Below are 16,507 nucleotides of genomic sequence, written 5' to 3'. Positions count from 1 at the left end.
TTTAATATTTTTATGAAACTCAACAAATTAATTACATTCTTTAATATATATATATATATATATATATATATATATATATATATATATATTAAAATCTTAAATTTCATGTAAACTACAACGGGTGAAGTAATTAGCATACTCAACAAATATTTAACCAAAAACAGTAAATTCAATCCTGTAAAAAAACAGTAAATTCAAATAATTAAAACCATTACAAGATATCGATAACAACTTTAATATCAAGTCTTGGATAGTAATACTAATTGTTTTAATATCAAGTCTTGGATAGTAATACTAATTGTAAATGCTAATTTTGTTGCAATGATCAAACACTAACAATAGTTCATTATTCTTGTAAGAAATAGTTATTATTATTATTATTATTCATTAGTTGATAATATAAAAAATCATTATACTCACAATTAATATGTGAAAATTAAACTCAATTACCTTGTATAAAAATGTCTCTTAAAAATAGAAACAAATCATCTAAAGAATAATGATTTTGAAACTCAGCTGTACAATTTTTCTGTGAAAGCAACCATGCGTATAATAAGAAGAAGAAAAATGCAGCTATTTAATTTTTCAAGTGAGTGGGTACATACTTCCCTCAGACTTTTGTGCAAGAGTCCGTCCCTGGCTAGATTCAGTGTGCTCCTTGGAGCATCGATAATTTTTGTTTTGATTTAGCATGTGGGATAATGTTCTCTTTTATAATTCAAATTACAACATGATATATTTAAGTAAAACGAGATGTTCTTGACATGGATTTTTTTGTTACTTATAAAGGAGGGGAAATTTCGTTAGAGGGATATGCTATAATATGCAATTTGCAAGGGCTTCAAATTCAAGGTGTGTCCTCCATCCAAATGATCGCTGCAAATAGGCTCCAAAGTGGTGTGTTCACCGTACATCCACCATTCAAAAAGGTTCTCAATCTCATTCTCGCAGAGATACAAGATTTATCCCCAATTTGGAAAGGCCATTGTGGGAGCACACAATCATATCTCATAATCAACTGAAAAAACCGCCAGCCACCATTCAGAAAACCCAGAGAGAGACCTTCACTACACCCCTTTCGGTTTATAAAAAAAAATATAAATAATAATAGACAAATACTAATAGATATTTTTTACGATATTCATTAAAAAACCAAAAAATAAAATTTTAGAATACATAAAATTACACTTTTCCTACTTTTTTTTTACACTTTAATTTTTATATTAAATATTTATTTTTTTAGTCAAATCATAAGAATATTGATTAAAAAGATCCCATAATAATAATGGATCCCATTAACAAAGGAAAACCCAGTTGCAGCAGGCCAATGGGCCCACACTTAGTTTGCCTTTTTGTGATGGGACTTGCCAGCCACAATGGCTAGGCAATGATTCATCTTGGACCCACAAATCATGGCTTAGTGCTAAGCCCACTTATGCCCACCATGCCCACTCATCTTTTAATTCCTTATCCCCCCCCCCTCCAACCTCTTCTCAACAGCGGAATTATGCTACTGTGCGTTTAGAGCAACTTGGGTGCATTTTAAACCCCCTGCATCAATTCTCTTTTTAGTTTTAAGTCGCAAACAACTTAAAGGCTACAGGTTTGAATGCCCTGGTGACATTTTACATCTCATATTTTTCTACTTGAATATGCAAAGATTAGGTGCCCAAAATCGTATTAGGCACGCATGGGGAGATTTAATACCTCAATGAGTGGCACCAATAAGGTTGCCATAGAAGATTTGGAATTGGATGAAAAGAGTGTACTTTATGCGTATAATGATGACTGTTTTCTATTCGTATAAAGTAAATCAACCCACTAGATAAATCTTAGATTACTCCCATCTTTTGAAATTTTTTATAGGAAAGAATCCAGTTAAATGTACTTAGTGAAGGGAATAAGAACATTCTACAAACAAAATTATTGTCGTAAATCTAATTTATACACTGATAACGTTATCTTACGGAAGTTTCGTTCCAATGCTTGTTTCTATTATTAGTGCATGGAGCACTAGCTAGAATGGTCCATTGGTCCAAACTCTAATTGATTGCTCTACTATGCTATCCCATCTAAAACACATTGCATCTAATAATGTAACGCTACTTTATTTTACATTTTTATATATTTTTTAGTTCATGTGTATTTTTAGATATAGGATATGGACCATTAAATCTGACAATGTGAATCAATGCCCTCCTCTGCACATCTATCACAAACAGAAGTACTAGGTTTAACCACTGCATCAGGGGCAGCGATCCAAAAGTACTTCGTAGTAATATAGCATAATATCTTTAGTTTGCAAGGCAGCCTTAAAAGAAATGCAATTAGATGAATAAAAAAATATATGTAATTAGGATTAAAAAGAAAAAAAAAACTATTAATTAGTTTACTCGAAAAGGCAGCGCAGTGTAAATGACCCCATGCACAAAAATGAGAGAAACGACGACCCTTCCAGGTAACGAAAATCCATATTTTCACGAATTAGCCCGGGACTAGATGGTGAAACAAGACAATAAACATCCACAAACAATAGTATACAATAAGACTAAGCAGGGGGTTCTTTAACTTATGCACTTAATAAAAATGATTAATATATTTTTCTTAATTGCATCAATCATTTAAGATGAAAAAAATATTATGTAATTCGATACCAATAAGCGTTCATGATCATGATTAATTTTTATATGACAAGTATTCTAATTTTTAAAATTTTACAAAATTAATAATACTTAATTATGTGTCATATGATTATTAGTTGAAATCAAATATTCTAGAAATTCCTCTTTGCAATGGGTTATTTAACTCCATTTTATTTTATTTGGAGTAAATTAAACAACTTTGTAATCAGGACAAATACTATAAAAGTTTTTTATATTATTACCCAGTTACAAATTGTATGTATGATTATTTTATTATTTTTTATCATAATTATTTTTATAATTATTCTAAGCTTGATTTGTAAAAATTATTTATATCATGCATGCACAGACATTAAAATCATAAAGTAAAAACAACAATTATACCAAAAATAATAACTAGGGGTGAGTGAGCATGATTTGACCTGAGGTGAGATTGATTTAGATAGATTTAAATTTTTTTAATTAGGCTCAGTACATTTTTAAGACATCTTCAAGTTATATTTAAAGTCGTTTTAGTCTAACCTGGTGTTGTACATTCTTTTAAAAAGTATATTTTTTTAAAATTGTGTAGTAATATAATAAATGTTTTATTTAATAATATTGTGTATAACATGATTTTATATTTATAATGATATTATTTATTTTAAAATATAAATGAATTTAATTTATATATTTTTTTTATTTACTAAACATAATAATATTAAGATTGGTATATTATATTAAAATTTCGAGTCAATACTATTTTGTGCTACCCATTTCGAATCTTAATTGAGTCTAATTTAAATTTTAATAGAAGATCCTATCAAAATTTCAAGCAGAATAAAAACAAAATAAATGGTCCAAACTCTTCCCTTACTCACCTCTAATAATAACACAAAAAAGGTGTATAGTTACCGACCGACCACCTCATCCAAAAAGGAAAAACAGATATATATGGAGAAGGAAAAATAAGGGAACGTGCATTGCTTACATAGAATCCGAATAATGCGCATCTAGCTATCATGCAGGCCGAGGAACTCTTGGGCAGAGAATAAAAAAGAAAAAAAAAATATGAGCCATTTTCGATGATCGTCGTTAGTTGAACTAAAATGTCAAGAACAAGAATCCTTCTTATGTGATAGAAAATTTTTATTTTAATAATTAATGTAAGTTAATATTATAAAATAATTATATTAATTATTTATTATTAGTAAGTTTTATGTTATATAATTAAATTAAGTAAATTTATTAGATGATTAAATAAAATAATATGAACTTAAATGAATATATATTATGTTGATTTATTAGGAGATAATGAATTAACTAACAATCCAAATATTCTATTTAATCCTTAATAATTAAAGATGTTGTAGATTTTAGAATTTTTGATAAATTATTCTAAATTATAAACCTATGACTTTTTAACTTGAGTGTAAAAAATAAAAATATTCCAACAACATTGCAGAATTTGAAACCCAGCCCCACTGCTACAGTATATAAAAGTAATAACGGGCCCTGATTGGCTTTGCTCCAAGATTTTTCAATATGATGTGATTTAATGTACGAAATAATGTGGTATATAAGTAACACTATTGATCGTACAAGAGCACACACATTGGACGAGACTTGGCCTTTTTTAACAGCCTGACAGGCTACAATTCCTATATGCCGACGAAACGCATTTTGAACAGTTCCTAGCCCTCGCTACTCACCACGTGCTTATATGAAACTATGATAGAAGTAGAAAGAATATACAAGTTTATTATATTCCCAAATGTTCGCGCCGGAAAAAAAAAATCTTCTTTAGAGTTTATAGCAACCCACGTGTGGTGAAGAAGGAAAAGGAAAACAAGCAACCTCATTGGGGTGTGTCAATGAACCAACACCATAGTTTAATCTTGTAAATTTAGGATAGAAACACAAATAATTGAAAGAAAATACAAGAATTAATAGAGAAAAGGAAAATCAGCAACCCCGTTGGGGTATGTCAATGAACCAACACCATAAATTATGTAAATTTAGGATACAAACAAAATAATTGAAAGAAAATATCCTCCATATATACGAATAAACATTTTCTTCAATTGAAAAAAGAACTTAAACCTTTGAATGACTTCATATCACATGGCAAATGATGAGAATGTAAAAAGGAAGAAGCTGTTTTATTTGATTGTGCGTTTAATTGTATGCTAGCCAAATATACATGCTTACGTGATCCAATTAAGATTATCACGTACGGCGAAAATAATTAGAAGCAAGAAAATGATCAAGAAAAGACAAGAATTGAATAGAGGGGTGAAGTGAAAGAACGAAAGGCTATGATATTGTGTTACGTACATCGACATGAAATCATTAGTCGATCACAACTCAAAACCATTACTCCTAATGATCCTAATAAGAAGATAGTTGCTTCCGGGTTATTATCACGATTAAAAAATTAACTTTCTTCGACACTAAATCTAAAACGGTTCTAAATCTAAAACTGTTCTGTAGAACTATCACAGAATCTAAGACAATTCCTTATGATCGTCTTAGAATGTCACCTAGAAGCAATTTTATAATAACGTAAAACAATGATAACGATAATTTTATCTATGATCGTCTTATTTTCTAATAATGTATTTGACTTTTAAGTGCGTGAATAGTTAGACAAGGGTCAAATATACCCAAAAAAATAAAAAAATCATAAATATAGCTGACTGATATAAATTTTGTCTATCCAAAATAAAATTGTTAATACAATATATTGTATATAAGCACCTAAATTAATATATATCATTAATGTATCGTATTATTAATTATTAATATTATGATATATCATAAGAATATCTGTACCTTGTGGGGGCTGTCTTTTTGTTCAGACTTTGTATTAGCTAATTAATATAGGCATTAAATTCATGAAATATATAAGAATATTTTTACTAATAATATAAATTCTATTAAATATTGTTTATATTTGATGGGAACAAGCTAATTAAATTAGTACATAGATTATTTTTTCTTGAACGTGGCTTTCTTAGAAAATTTACATCAGCATGTGCATCAACAACGTTAACATTACATGGGATTGGTATGATGATCTTCCAAAGCATCCACTGTTTTATTTTGAGACACGTTGTTGGGGGCAGAAAAACTCACGGGCTCTGTAATATTTATCTATTGCCATTGCGATGGTTTTTTCTTCTACTCTTTCATCATTAGGTGCCAACATCTGGAGGCTCTAGTTCTTCCCTGCAAGCTAATAATACGTGCCTCTGTTTTCAACCTTTTGGCCGCAATACAGCTAACATAGTCCACCACAAACTTGAATGCTTTTCCTACCATAACACTGTCCTTGCCAATTAATGAGAGTGACACACACAGCTGTTCTAAATTATAATTGCAAGCTGGCATTTTAAAACCTTTCTTTTCTTTTCTGTTTTGTTTTGTCCCATGCATTATCCTTTAACGAGTAAGTTAGGTTCTTTCCAAGTTTTAAAGCTGTTTTGCTTGAGATACATAAAAAATCTGACACACCATCGTGTTCTATGCATAGACATGCATCTTCACAATTAAGGTTTTAAATTTACCACTTTTTTAAGTGCTTTTAAGATTGTTTTCTTATCAGCATTGGAATTTTATTTAATAATCTTATGTTAATCTTTAATACGAACCTTTATTGATTACATCAATTATCAAGTTGAAATTCTAATTATATCATGTAACAACTTGAAACTTGAAAGCATAAGTTTTATTCCTCAGTTCAAATCGGATTGTCCTAAAATGACACCTGTGTTGACCAAAAAACAGTTCTTTAAATTACGGGTTGCAATAATAATTGCGCCCAAAATAATGATAATATCATAATTTTGAAACCTCATTGCCATCATAATTGCATTCTTACATCTTTAAACCCCAGCCAAAAGTAAAGATAATAACTATGTAGGAGTAAGTTGTTATAAACAGAGCTTCTTCCAAGTTTCGTAAGACAACAAATTGATTTCAATTTGTTAATCTATATTCTATCGGCGATAGGTTGTAGTCACTGACTAATCATTGCTCAAAAGTGTTGCAAACCACACTCGCACAGTGGTCTGGTACTATCAAAGTAGCCCACAAGGAGAGTTAGTCCAAAGATAATTTGTTAAAAAGTTTTGCGGCCGTTGAAGTATATCTTCGAAAGAGTTAACACCTACCAAAGCACAAAGCTGAAAGCTCCCTAACTTTTTAAATAAATAAAGCTAAAGCAAGTAATAAAGGTATGGGGGGAAGAACCTAGTAGCTACAAAAATAAAAATAAAAAAGCTGATATTTTATGCTACATTTCATTTATAATGTCGGTCACTAGCAATTTGGCATACGTTTTGGTTGTAGTTTGAAAAGTTGGACAATGACATTTGGAATTTTGTGATCAAGAAAACAACAAATCCAATCTAATATCGACTAGGCTAGCTCAAGCATGCATCATCGAAGAACCGGAGATGAATACATCAGAAATCCCACATAAGCATGTTCTCAGCAATTTTTAGACAAAGATTTACAAAGTGTAATTTAAGATAAATTTGTCTAATTAATCATAGTGCTTTCATAATTCAGATTCTGAAAGTAAATACTTTCTTTTTAAAAATTAATGATTCTTTTACTAGCTAGATCATGAGAGTTGAATTTTTTCGACTTCAATAAATTCGGTTTAGCTCGTTATTCTCACTCCAATGTGTTGTCACTCTTACCAATGGTATTTTTCATCCGACCTTAACGGATATTAATATCATCATTTCGTGTAACCTTTAATATTTGTTTATATTTATAAATTTAAAAATAGGTTAGTACTTATTTATTGGCTGGGAGTTTAAATAATTTTTTACGAGGTCATACTTCAAATTTCATTATTATTGTTGAGGGATAATTTTTCATATTTATAATAATAATCTTATCCAACTTGAACTCAAACATGATTATTTTTAATAAAAAATACTCCTAATCTTTACAAATAATTATTTTCATTGTATAAAAATTATTATTTTTTGTATATTTTAATCTTATATATAAATTTGAATGTACAATTTGGGGAGCTTGGCCTTTCTTTCTCTTTACTCTCTCGAGTAGTAAAAAAATTCTCTCAACTATTATCTAAAAAAAATCTCTCAACTATCTCATCATTTTATCATTATTTGTATTCTTGATCTCTTAACTGCTTATTTATTTTAACTTATCATCTTTTATCTTTGCCTTTTATTGAATTTTAATATTTTGAAAAAAATTATAAATAGTTAAAAAATAACTTTATATAACAATTTAAATTATTCATTATAAATCTAAAATATAATTTATTTATTTAGTATAAATTTCAACAAGTATATAAAAATAAATATTTATATTTTGTAATATACATGTTAAAATAATAATTTAATATTTTGCTCAGGAACCCTCACGATTTCATCAAATTTAAAAGGGATTCTTTTGTAACATTGCTCCAATTTTATGCATCTCTTCCCCAAACTAGGGATTTTCTTTGGGTCATTATTTGGGGATTGAGTATTCATTTCCACTTGAAAGCCCAATGGCCCATAAGCTTCGGCTTATATCTTTGATATTCCAGAGTGTACAGTGTACTGTACCAGGCATCGGATCTAAACGGTCTAATAAATTAAGTTGTTGCTATATTCACTCCCCTTTTTTGCTTGTCCACCTCCTTTTTAATTTGTTTTCCAAAAAATACACTTAACAGTACCAGGCCTTAGTAAAGGATTTGTAGGAGGCATTTGCTATATCCACTTCCCTCTTTGCTTACACACTGTTTTTTTTTTTTTTCATTTTGTTTTCCAAAATTGTCCTCTTTTAAAACCTGACAACAATCCCATCAAGTTTTAGCACAAAGCCTCAAACTTTCCACAAAATTAAAGAGACACAAATTTTCTCTCCACTATTTTATCTCTCTTGCTTATGCTATATTACATTAGTTGAAGAATCAAACTATAACAATTCCCGCCAATTAACAAATCCAACAATTTCGTACCACTGTGTCCCCAACTTGTGAAAGATCGATTGACGCGATTTGAATCCCAAATTTCTCCTCCTCTTCGCACGGTTAAGGATTTCAGAGATTCTACGATTTCTTCGTATTCAAGGTCACGAGCAGATCTTGGTTGTCCTTTGTTTCCTTGGTCGTGAGCCCGTTGCCATAGTTAGAGAATAATCACTGATTTGAAAAAACAAATGTACAATATTCTTGATTGCACTACACTTTATTCCAGGGGGTTATATTTTTTAAAGAAGAAAATTTGGGAATGAGCCTTTTTTTATTCATAGCCAATTAGTCTTTAAATTTTTTTTCGCTGGTTGCTGGATTAGAGATGATATGTTGATGGGATGGTGGAAGTGTTAAAGAATGAGGGTATTGAAATAAGAATGGGGTGGGGGTTGTGTGAGGTTTCTGGGGTGGATAATTTTTTCAGGAAATGTCATTAGGGGAGTGCATTTTTTAAAAACAAATTAAAAAGAGAAGTGTGTAAGTAAAGAGGGAGAGCGGATATATCAATGCTTTTGTAGGATTCATTCATGAGCCCAAGACCACGACAAATTTTAAATAACTTTTCTCTTAAAAAATATCTCCCTAAAAACCCCAAAATATGAAACACTTCAAACCTTAAACAAGCATCAAAGATAGTTTTTCTTTTTGGTGCGCCAATATAGTTTTTCTTTTTATCGAGTTATATTATTTTTATACACATTTTTATAATGTCTTTCTAAAAATTATATTTTTTCTTTTATTATATTATTTATCTTATCTTATATTTTTCTCTCCCTCTTAGTTGTAAACGAAAATGTGAAAATAAAATATATTATTTTCTATTTAATCAAACTCTGTTGTTATACACAAATCTTAAACACACAAGTCAATTGACTCAATTCTAATTGAATTATAGGTTCGCAGATAATGGGTATCTGTTTCATTTATAATTTATGTATTCTTTAGTTTAAAGTTTAAAGTATGGATATTTTTATAGAAGATAATCCTGTTTGAAATGGGATTTTTCATAGTATAGTAAAATCTATTCTTCTAACTACGATTTTAGACGTTATGTATTAAATATAACAAAATTTCCTTGCTCTCACTTCTCTAGTCTGATTCTCCAAATAAAAGATCTGCATTACCTTGTATACAACTTTTAAAAAAATGATAATGAGAGAAGTTATATACAAGGAAATCGTGTTTAGTAGGTCAAACTTAGTTGTTTGAAAATCATAAACATGCATTCTTTTGTCTAATTCTTTCGTTTTAACTTAGCTAGCAGTTGAATTACTGATTAAGTTGGTTAATGTTCTAATTGGATTGATTTCTTCTCCAAAAAATGGTTTGACGTGTTAAAAAAATATTTTGATTTCATGATTTAGATAAGATTACCAGATTATTAACAATGATTTACAAAGAAATTGCACATCGTGTTACAAAACTTAAAAGAAAATATATTTATAATGATTAAAAACCTTTATTCTTTTATGTTGGTATCCACCGCTCACCGAACCCCAACTTATTGAAATCTTTAAGCCTAATTTGGTTAAGTGGTTCCCTTCCTTCGGCTTCCAGTGGCATTATGGCCCAAATACGAAGCATCTTGCTTTTCCTAAAGAAATGTTACAATAAGTAAATGGATTATGGGACCTAGTAATAGAAAATGTTTCAAATTTATAATTTTAGAGATAGAGATGTACCCAAGAAAAAGTACATGTGAAAACGATTGTTGCACTACACTTCTTATCGAAGATATCATTTTAAGAACAGCATGCATTATTAGTAGAGTTATTATATATGTGTTTGGACTACCTTGTTTCGATATTTTTTTAGCATCTTTTAAAAATAAACAAAACTTTTTTAAAATAAAATTATCGGCTAATATGCACTTAATAGCACATTGTTGTTAAACTACTAAAAGAGGCATGGATATCTAACTGATATCGAATTATCAATTAGATCTTTCAGATGCGTTTTCTAATCTTTCGTTGCATCCATAGTATAGTAGGAATTAATAAAATGTCTTGCTCCTTTCGTTTTTTTTAAAACACACACACAGATTCTTGAAATAAATTATATACGAGAATTTTACGTAATTGAGTATTAACAGGAAAATGTCCTAAATAAGTTGGCTCTTATGAGATGATTGGAATCCATGTGCAAACTGCATAAGCGAAGAATCTTGATATGCTAACAAGCTGAATTAAATCCAGATGTTTCAATATCAATTGGGGTATTAAATCGCATGATTCATGTTCATAGCCAACTACTTCTTCGGTTGCATGGTAAATGGCTTTGTAAGAAGTTGATCTGTCATAGCTTCTGAAAAACCAAAACAGTGCCGAATATACACACAATTAGAAGACGCTTTTTTACTTCCTTTTCCACACTCCTATTTGACGTGATGTTGTGTGAAAATGACTTCCTCAACCTCACATGCATCACTAGCTAGCGTCTTCTAAATAGAATGAACTCAGACCTCGTTATATATTACGTTCCAAAGTAGCACTTTGCCTGATTTCTTTTAGTTTGAAAGTTACTTTAAAACTAAAATTATAAAGTTAAACTTGAGCTGTTTGAAAGTTCTATTCTCAAAATTTCTTTTAAATTATTATTTTTAGATGATGTGTTCTTAAATTCTGATTTTTGAAATAAAGAAGAAAAAAAGTAGAAGTCCAAACTCTTGAAATTAATTTTTGAGGAACTCTTTTTTGTTTTCGAAATTTTCTTCATTTTTTTTTGTTAAGAGACTGCGAATTTCTTTGATCTGGTCTTCTTAAATAAGCTCTTGGGGTCATCTTGACATAATTGACTTTCAAACTCATATAACACTTTTAACCATAACTTTATACCATATGCCGCAACTAGAATCTTAATTATTTCAGACTGCGAAGGAGTTGAGTTTAACCTAACCAGCATTCGGAAGCAATACTCGAGTTGCTTTAGGATTTTTGCATCCAAACGCGAAAATTCTCCGTGTTTTTAAACAGACTCTATAAGTGTTTTAATTTGTCATGTGTCGCAACGCAAAATTGTTGACACAGAAAAACTTTTTTACTTGATGAACCGAGCAACACAGAAATGGTGTAGGCTGTGTGGTCTTTCGAAAGAGTCGCTGATTTTTTCCCCTACATGGTCAAAATGATTGCAAATTCTCACTAAAGTTTGCCTACTTCAGAATCTCGGTTACCTTTTTATGTCTCTTTTTTCTTTGGAAGTTTGAATCTCTTATGTCACCCTTCCCCCAAATTTGAATTTAACAGATTTTGCTAGAAACTGTTAGTTTTGCAATTAAAATTTCATGTAAAAAGGATGCTGCACTAACTTTTCAAAATCCAATGGATATATGTTTAAAATGAAATGTAAATATTTGAGAGTGAGACACGTGTATCAGTTCATGAAGTTACCTTACATTACCTTTCTAAGTCTTATTTCGCTTTGTTTATATGATTCCACATCGAATATGTAAATAGAAGTCTGGAAGATCTCCATATCATGATGACAACTAAATTAAATCATAAAGATGAAGAGTATTATGTGATTCGTCCTGGTAAAGCATAAAATTATAATCCTAGTGCTACCTGCATAATGACTAGAGGGGACCATTTTTCCCATGCTCTCAAGTGCTTTACCCTCTTCATTATGACATCCTCACTTTAATTAGTCCCCGTTTCACACCTTAATAACTTTAGTTCGGCTGCAACATAACATTTTCCGGATCGAGGAAAAGAAAAGGAGTGAGAATAAAGGTACTTCAAAATTTTCTACAACCTAGACCTAAGGAAACTCCTGATCACTGCGGTCAAATCACATTCATACAGTTATTTCACGTCCATATTTTTTTTTCTTTACATATATTCACTTTTTTATGATAAAAGTAAGAGACAATTAGACAACAAAGATAAAGAAAAGGGTAACAAAATCTTAATGAACTAATTTCTTTTTTCTTTACAATATTAGAAGTACACATATCTATCAATTTGTTTAATCTCTAATTTGTGAGAAAATTTGACTGAACTCTTTATTAGAATTTTTCACTTTAAACACATTTTCTTAGTCAAATAAAATTATTAGGATTTGAAATCTCATTTAATGAATTTGATTCTAATTATTCTTGAATGACTAATATAATGTCATTCATTATCAAATGCATAAATCAATTGACCTCAAATTATTTTAATTTAATTAATAATTGTTAACTCATTGACAACTACACCAAATTGTTTTAAGTACTTAGAAATTTGAGTATCAAATTCATAAATATTTTATTTGTATTTAGATTGATGTAAACTCAATTTACAAGCAAGAGATAAAAAATTTAAATGTAAAATTTAAAGAAACTCATATATAAAGAATTTAAAATAGAAGATAAAAAGAGGTAGAAGATGATAAAAATTTAAAAGAAAAAATAAGATATTTAAAGATAAAAAATAAAAGATAAAATAGATAAAAAATTTAAAGACAAGAAAAGTAAAAGATAAGGTGATAATAAAAAGATAATTCAGAATACAAATATGTTGGGACCTAACATACTAAAACTACTTGTGATGCAATGTATGTTAACAATGTCATCGTAATTTCCACCCATATCTATTATAATACTCTATCTTTGGTTTCCTACCCGAAGAACCTAATTTATCTATCCTTTTCTTTCAAATTTCTTTTCAAAGATAACAATAATAAATCACATTAAGATTAGAGAGACATGAAATAGGTTAAACGAATATCAATCATTTTCTAGCAATAATTTCATTTAGATACCATTTTTTCAGTTCTTTAGAAAATAACTATTTTTTAATGTATTATCGCCTAAACACTATATGGATGATCAAATCATAATAAACAATTAAGCACATAAAAGAGTAATAAAAACATGATTGCATTAAATAGACCATAAGAAAGAGTTACATTACAAGAGTTAGTCTACGAGGCTCCCAATAATTGAGGTTTAGTCTCTAATTGTCATGAGATACTATACACTTTAGGGACTGATGTGGATAGAAGAAGAATGATGAATAAAGGAAGAGAAGAGAATAATGAATATAGAGAGAAGATTTCCTCTGTTAGAGATGTTGAAACTTTGGATGTATTCATTAAAGAGCTTTAAGTTTTTGGGATGGTTTCTTTTCCTTCTCCTTTCTACTCCTTTTATAGGCCTATGGTAACTTACTTTTCACGCTGACTTTACGCTGAGTGCGCCTTTAGACTTCCTCGCGGGCCTTCTTCGTGCTAAGATTGAGCTTTCCCGCTTAGCAAGGGTGCGCGCTAAACCTAGATTGTGCGCTAAGCGAGCTGCCTAGTTCTTCAAGACTTTTTTTTTTTCAATTTTTGCATCAATTTTTCTTCAAAACACTTGAAATCTTCTTATTTTAACTTCTTGTTAATTAAAAACTGCAAATATATTAATTTCTTTATTATTTTATTAAAAAACAATAGTAAATTAAAGAAATTGTAATCATTTTTAAACAAAATTAATTATCAAATTAACTCAAATTTTGTAATTATCAATAATTTCATATTTAAATTTTGAATATGTAATATTAAATAGTTAGAGAAAATATTTTATCGCTCAAAATATAATACTATGGTATGAGTGAGTTTGCCTCTACTAGAAAATACATGTGTTTTTTTATTAAAAAAAAACTAAAATGCTATCATCAGTATTTTGTTGTTATCAAGGCTTTTGTTTGTAGGCATGAGTTGAATGATGGTGCAGCAGCAGTTTGGCTTGCGAAGCAATTAAGTGGAAGTTGAGTTGAAACTGATCCCAAAGCAATGATCTCAAAACCGGGGCCCTTTTTCCTTTCTTTAAATATTCTCACAGAAAGGTGTGGGTTCCAAAGGAGGGGTGGTTCGGTAGTTGAGGTTGAGGAGAGCATGGCAAAACATATAGCATCTGGCATGGGCTCACAAGGTGTGGCCATGATTGGATCATGAACCAAGTCTCGTGGGCTTTGGCTTTCCATCTAATTACCTTTAATTCTTTAAAATAAAAATCCCCCGTGATCCAAATTCAAAGAAGGGGGAGGGGGGGACCAAAAAGCAACGCGATAAGAATTAATTGAACAAACCCATGGATAAAAGAGAAGCCACACCTTGATAAAGTCTAAAGCATAACTGCATAAGCTGTCATTGCTTTCCCTCCTTTCTTTTAAACCCCCTCCCCCAGACATTAACGCCACCATTGCTATTTGCTATTTCTTACTTCAAACAAACAAAAATGATAAAAGGAAGAGAAGGCAAGGCATTAGCACATGCAGCACCCTCTGCTGATCTATTAGTATGTTTCCCTTCTCGGGCTCGTCTTACGCTAATGCCCAAGCCCATTTGCAGCCCGGCCCGGCCCTCAGAGCCCAACAAGCGCCACCACAACAGCCACCACCACCGCAAGAAATCGTTCTCCAGAGGCGGCGGCGGAGGACAAGCCAGTCCTCTGTTATGGCCCAAAACGAAGTCAATGGGCTCCGAAATTAGCGAACCAACCTCCCCGAAAGTGACGTGCGCGGGTCAGATAAAGGTCCGGCCCAAAACGACTGCGTGCAGGAGCTGGCAATCGGTGATGGAGGAGATAGAGAAAATCCACACTGACAAGAATCAGAAGAAGCGTCTGAGCTGGGCGGAGACGCTCGGTTTCAAGAAGGAGATAATGCAGTTCTTGACGTGTTTGCGAAGCATAAGGTTCGACCTGAGATGCTTCGGGTCATTCTCCGGAACCGACATTGCCACCGAAGAAGACGAGGATGATGATGAAGACGAAGTCGAAGTTGAACTCATAGAAGAAGAAAAACACGTGGGCGTGGAAGAAAGCGACAACGAGGCATCGAAAACTGTTTTGTCGAAATGGTTCATGGTGTTGCAGCAAGAGAATCAGACCAACAACCGGAGAGAAGAGACAGAAGAGAGAGGTGATGGTAATGAGGAGGAAAGTGTGTCTGTTCCTCCTCCGAATGCATTATTGCTCATGCGATGTAGGTCTGCTCCGGCAAAAAGTTGGGTGAGAGAGAGGGAAGGTGGTGATCATGATGATGATGATGAAGAACAACAGGGAAAAGAAGAGAAGGAGAATGCAGAGAGAGAAAAGGAAAAAGAAAAAGGGGAAAAGAAAGGGCAGAGTTTAAAGTCGTTGATGGAGGAAGACAAGAGAAAGAAGGAGAATGTTGTGGTGATGCGATATGATTCTGATTTTTACGACATTTCTTCTGATATTGCCAAAGAGACGTGGATTGTTGGAGGGATCAGAGATCTCATGTCAAGGAGTCGAAGTTCCAAAAGATGAGATGAACATGATCGTCGTTTGCGATTTTCTTTTACGAGTCACTACTTTTTTCTACGAGTTTGTGCCCCCGAAATACTACTACTTTGGTGTGATAAACTGGTAAATTTAATATCAAGATCCCGGTTTTAGCTTCTGCTATTTACTCAAGTTTGTTAACCTGTACAGCTTAATTTCTGATTTCTTCTTTGTATAAGTTTCCCGTCACATATTTTGCTGCCATGCACGTGAATGAATCTTTTTTTACTCTCGTGTAGATCTAGTTATTAGTCAAAGGCATGTGTAACCTTTTTCTTCTTCTTTAAAACAAATGCAAAATTGTCCTTTGTCATCTACGTTCTTGTTAGAATTTGTTATGCAATCGATGGATATAAATGAATTAGATTTAAAAGTCTTATTTTCATTTATAATGTGTTTAACTTTTTCATTTACGGTCAATGTGTAAATTGTACTCCAACCAAATTGATGTCCTGATATGGATGCCGCAAAGCCAGCCCCCGTTTCACGTGTCTAGCTGCTTTTGATTTAAAAATAATTAATATTATTATAAATATAATATATTATGTTCATAATATGAATTAAATGATTTTTATAGTATTAATAACAATTGTTCAAAATACT

The 16,507-nt window shown here is 31.1% G+C and overlaps 1 protein-coding gene across 1 annotated transcript; it reads left to right on the top strand.

The window, feature by feature from the left end:
* Positions 1–14,626: 14,626 nt before the first annotated feature.
* Positions 14,627–16,217, top strand: LOC114415331. Its single transcript, XM_028379962.1, has one exon. The coding sequence runs from the start codon at positions 14,834–14,836 to the stop codon at positions 15,887–15,889; it is 1,056 nt and encodes a 351-aa protein (XP_028235763.1). The 5' UTR covers positions 14,627–14,833; the 3' UTR covers positions 15,890–16,217.
* Positions 16,218–16,507: the final 290 nt, after the last annotated feature.

This window comes from Glycine soja, chromosome 6 (genome assembly GCF_004193775.1).
Source record: "Glycine soja cultivar W05 chromosome 6, ASM419377v2, whole genome shotgun sequence".
Taxonomy (NCBI): Eukaryota; Viridiplantae; Streptophyta; class Magnoliopsida; order Fabales; family Fabaceae; genus Glycine; species Glycine soja.
The sequence above is the reverse complement of the archived record's forward strand: the minus strand, read 5'-3'. Positions and strand labels throughout refer to the sequence as shown.

Coding starts and splice junctions, on each gene's coding strand:
- LOC114415331 (XM_028379962.1), top strand. CDS start 14,834: ATGATAAAAGGAAGAGAAGGCAAGGCATTAGCACATGCAGCACCCTCT.